The sequence below is a fragment of the Rhincodon typus genome, chromosome 41 (genome assembly GCF_021869965.1).
Source record: "Rhincodon typus isolate 14 chromosome 41, sRhiTyp1.1, whole genome shotgun sequence".
Lineage (NCBI taxonomy): Eukaryota > Metazoa > Chordata > Chondrichthyes > Orectolobiformes > Rhincodontidae > Rhincodon > Rhincodon typus.
This window is the reverse complement of record NC_063372.1, coordinates 3,804,166-3,807,340: the sequence shown is the minus strand read 5'-3', so window position 1 is coordinate 3,807,340 and position 3,175 is coordinate 3,804,166. Positions and strand designations below refer to the sequence as shown.

Here is a 3,175-nt window from a genome sequence, read left to right as displayed (position 1 = left end):
ATTTAAATCAATGCCACAAAGTTACGCAAGTGCAACCCTAAACTTGTTATCTTTGTATACAACATTTCAGAATCATGTTGTCCTACACCGGTTTTGTGCGCTCGATAGCATCTTTTGAAGCTTCAGGGCTAGCCTGGGGCACCATTCGTGTTGTTCAAACGTAACTTTGCTTTCAGCTAATCTGTTGTAGGTTGGTAGCAGGAAAAAACTGATATGAAAAGCGTCTTTCTTCCTGTTAAAAGCGCAACGAGCTCACTAGTAGCCTTAAATGAAGGGAACCTAGCTTTCCTACCTTTAGTCCCAGGCAATGGTTGACTAATGCTGTTTAAAGTGGTGCCACTTAGTAACTTTACGAAAACGCAGCCAGGATAATGAGAGATGAGTAATAAATGCAGTCATATGAGCATCTCTCGACAGCAGTGCACGCACCTGTTGCAATTAGGGTTTCACGACAATCTTATAGTGTGTGTTTTGAAAATGCCCTCTGACCTGTATAAAAACACCCAGCCTTAAACAGGTTAATTTTCTCCTCCGAAACGTGGATTGGGTTAGGAGAACAAAAAAAATGGAACTGAAATAGTATGGTGAAATATAGGTGACTATGTATCTGCCAGTGGTGAATGAAACTCTTTTAAAAATGAAGTCTGTGTCACACAAAGTTACAAGACCATGAAAGTGTCCAGGTCCTGTTATGTTAAATAAGCTGGTGACTCATTCTAAGAAAGCGCATCCTGTTCTTTGTGACTCAGACAACACCGGGGTGGTGTTTTACTCTCAAATCCATAAGTTACATACCTACATTCTCTTTGTGTCAACAGTCTCCAAGACCTATTTCCAGAATAGAGAATTCTCCTTCACCCTGAAAGATGATATCTACGTGCGTTATCTGTCCTTCAATAATCAAAATGACCTGGAGAAAGAAATGCAGAAAATGGTTCCTTATAAGGTTGACATTGGAGCTGTTTACTCAAACAAGGTAACTTATATATGCGATACGTCAGATGGCTCCAATCATAAATGCTGAATAGGAAGCTAACATAATCTACAAATTTTAAAAAATAAAAATAGCTATATTCTGGGAATTGGTGTTAATTTTTATGGTTAAAAGACAGACTGTGTTGGTAACATTTGGTATGTTTGGCAGCATCTGTGGTGAGAAAGAAGACAAATTAATATTCCTGGTCTGTGACCTTTGATCGGTGTTTATTTTATACTAACTAACTGAGCACCTGTAGTGTTGTGAACAGAGTAAAGAAGTGTTGAAAACATTTTGAATGATTTTCAATAATAGCCAGCTGAAGAGGTCTTCCAAGTCACTCAGTGTGAGTGACTGTGGCAATGTGCATGTTTTACGTGGTCTGGAGCTATGAATAATATTGGTAGAGGCACCAGAATTCTTGCCATCCCATGGCTAATGTTACTAACTGCTGTTGGTATGTGTTGGAACAATTTGCAGGTTGATATTTACGAGCTGACCACTACCAATCTGGGATTGACAGATCAAGAACAATCTGGGATGGGTAATAAAGGCTGGCCTGGCTAGTGATTACATCCATTGAACAAATAATAATTTAAAAACCACTTTTTTTTGGCTGTAATGAGTGCTCTTTCCTTGGCCATCGAGTTGTGGGTAGGCCTTCTAACTCTGAGGTAGAAATGCTACCCACTACCCCACAAGACCTCTAAATCTCACGGCAGTACATTCATTCCTCGTTATCCTTGCTGCTTGTGGGGTCAGCACCAGAGCCCATTTCTTTTTCTCTCATTGACTGGTTTGATCGTCTGGTCCTTCGTGACATGTAGGAGAGTTAAATGGGCACAATATCTGCAGGAAGTCTGTGTCCCCATCCTCAGCAGATAATGAGGATTTGGTGTATGCACTTGAATAGTACCAATGCATCTCTGAATAACATTGTAGCATTGAAAGTATTTAGTGTAGCACAGCCTACAGGGGTAACCAGTAATGCAGATGCTTAAGATGAAAACTTAATATATGTGCACTGTACCGAAGTTCATTGCTTTGTGACAGATGAATTGACTAGCATAATATGAAACAATTTAGCTGATTGTAGCCTGGGTAACAGATTATGAACTGCAGTAGCTTTCATTGTCCCTGGGTAAAGGGAGAAAAAATTGTCCAGGGAAACTGATTGCAGTCAAGGAACCAATGTTAGATGTATTTCTGTCAATGTTTGTTGTCCAATGTAGCTGCAGAATAAGACAGATTGGAAAAGCTCTGAAGAATCAGTTGTTAATAATGGCCAATTGACCAGAGTCAGAGGCCACCTTGTGTCATAGTCACAAAAAATGTTAAAATTTCTGGATGAAGAGAAGAGACATGATAAAATTTAATGACATTGTGTGGGAATCTTACAATCAATTCGTAACTGTCAAGTGTTTCTTTGTAGCCTAGCCAACATAATTCTATGAAGTCAGGAACCTTCCATGCTGAGAGTAAAGAGCTGGTTTTTGATATTGACATGACAGACTATGATGATGTTCGAACCTGTTGCAGGTATGTTGATTTTTTTTTTTTAATCTGGGCTAAGAGGTGCTAAACCAAAGTTGCTAAGGTGTTGGCAATAGTCAGCAGGTGTGGCAGCATCTGTGAGAAACAAAACAGAGATACAGTTTTGGGTTAATTACTTCTTTCTGTCAGAACTGGGGGGGGACACAATTTTTTTACATTTTTCACACTTGCAATTTGGGTTGTAAAAGAGCACTGGCTCTGCACCAACACTGCTAAAAGCAGCTCCCTTATCCTGACAGTAAAACTGTCAACTAAGGATGTTGAGGTACTCCAGCATGTGAAGAATGCAACAGAGTTAGTGTGAAATGATTAAAATTACAAATACTGCTTTTGTGCAAGACAAATATGTTCAACCAGGAACTTTAAGGTTCACTGTGAGCTATGTAACTTTAGTGATAGAAGGAATTTGTTAGATTTTCAATTATCCTGTGGTTTCATCAGAAATTGAAGATGCAAAAATGAGGATTATGCAGTTATTTGGAAGATGTATACACAGCTCAGCTTTCTATTCGTTTGAAATGTTAGAAACCGACTTGTTAATTGGAGCTTTGAGTTCCATTTTACAAGATTTTGGTTTAGATTTTCCATTTGTTAACTTGGTTATGGGTCAAGGAAAAATTTCACTGTTTATAAATGTTATTCAAA

General features: G+C 38.7%; 1 protein-coding gene across 1 annotated transcript in view; it reads left to right on the top strand.

The window, feature by feature from the left end:
* prim1 (DNA primase subunit 1) overlaps positions 1-3,175 on the top strand; it is a 12,134-nt gene that overhangs the window by 547 nt on the left and 8,412 nt on the right. The window contains exons 2-3 of the mRNA XM_048618842.1: positions 819-976; positions 2,409-2,515. Coding sequence (XP_048474799.1) covers positions 819-976; positions 2,409-2,515 — 265 coding nt within the window. The remainder of the gene's footprint in view (positions 1-818; positions 977-2,408; positions 2,516-3,175) is intronic.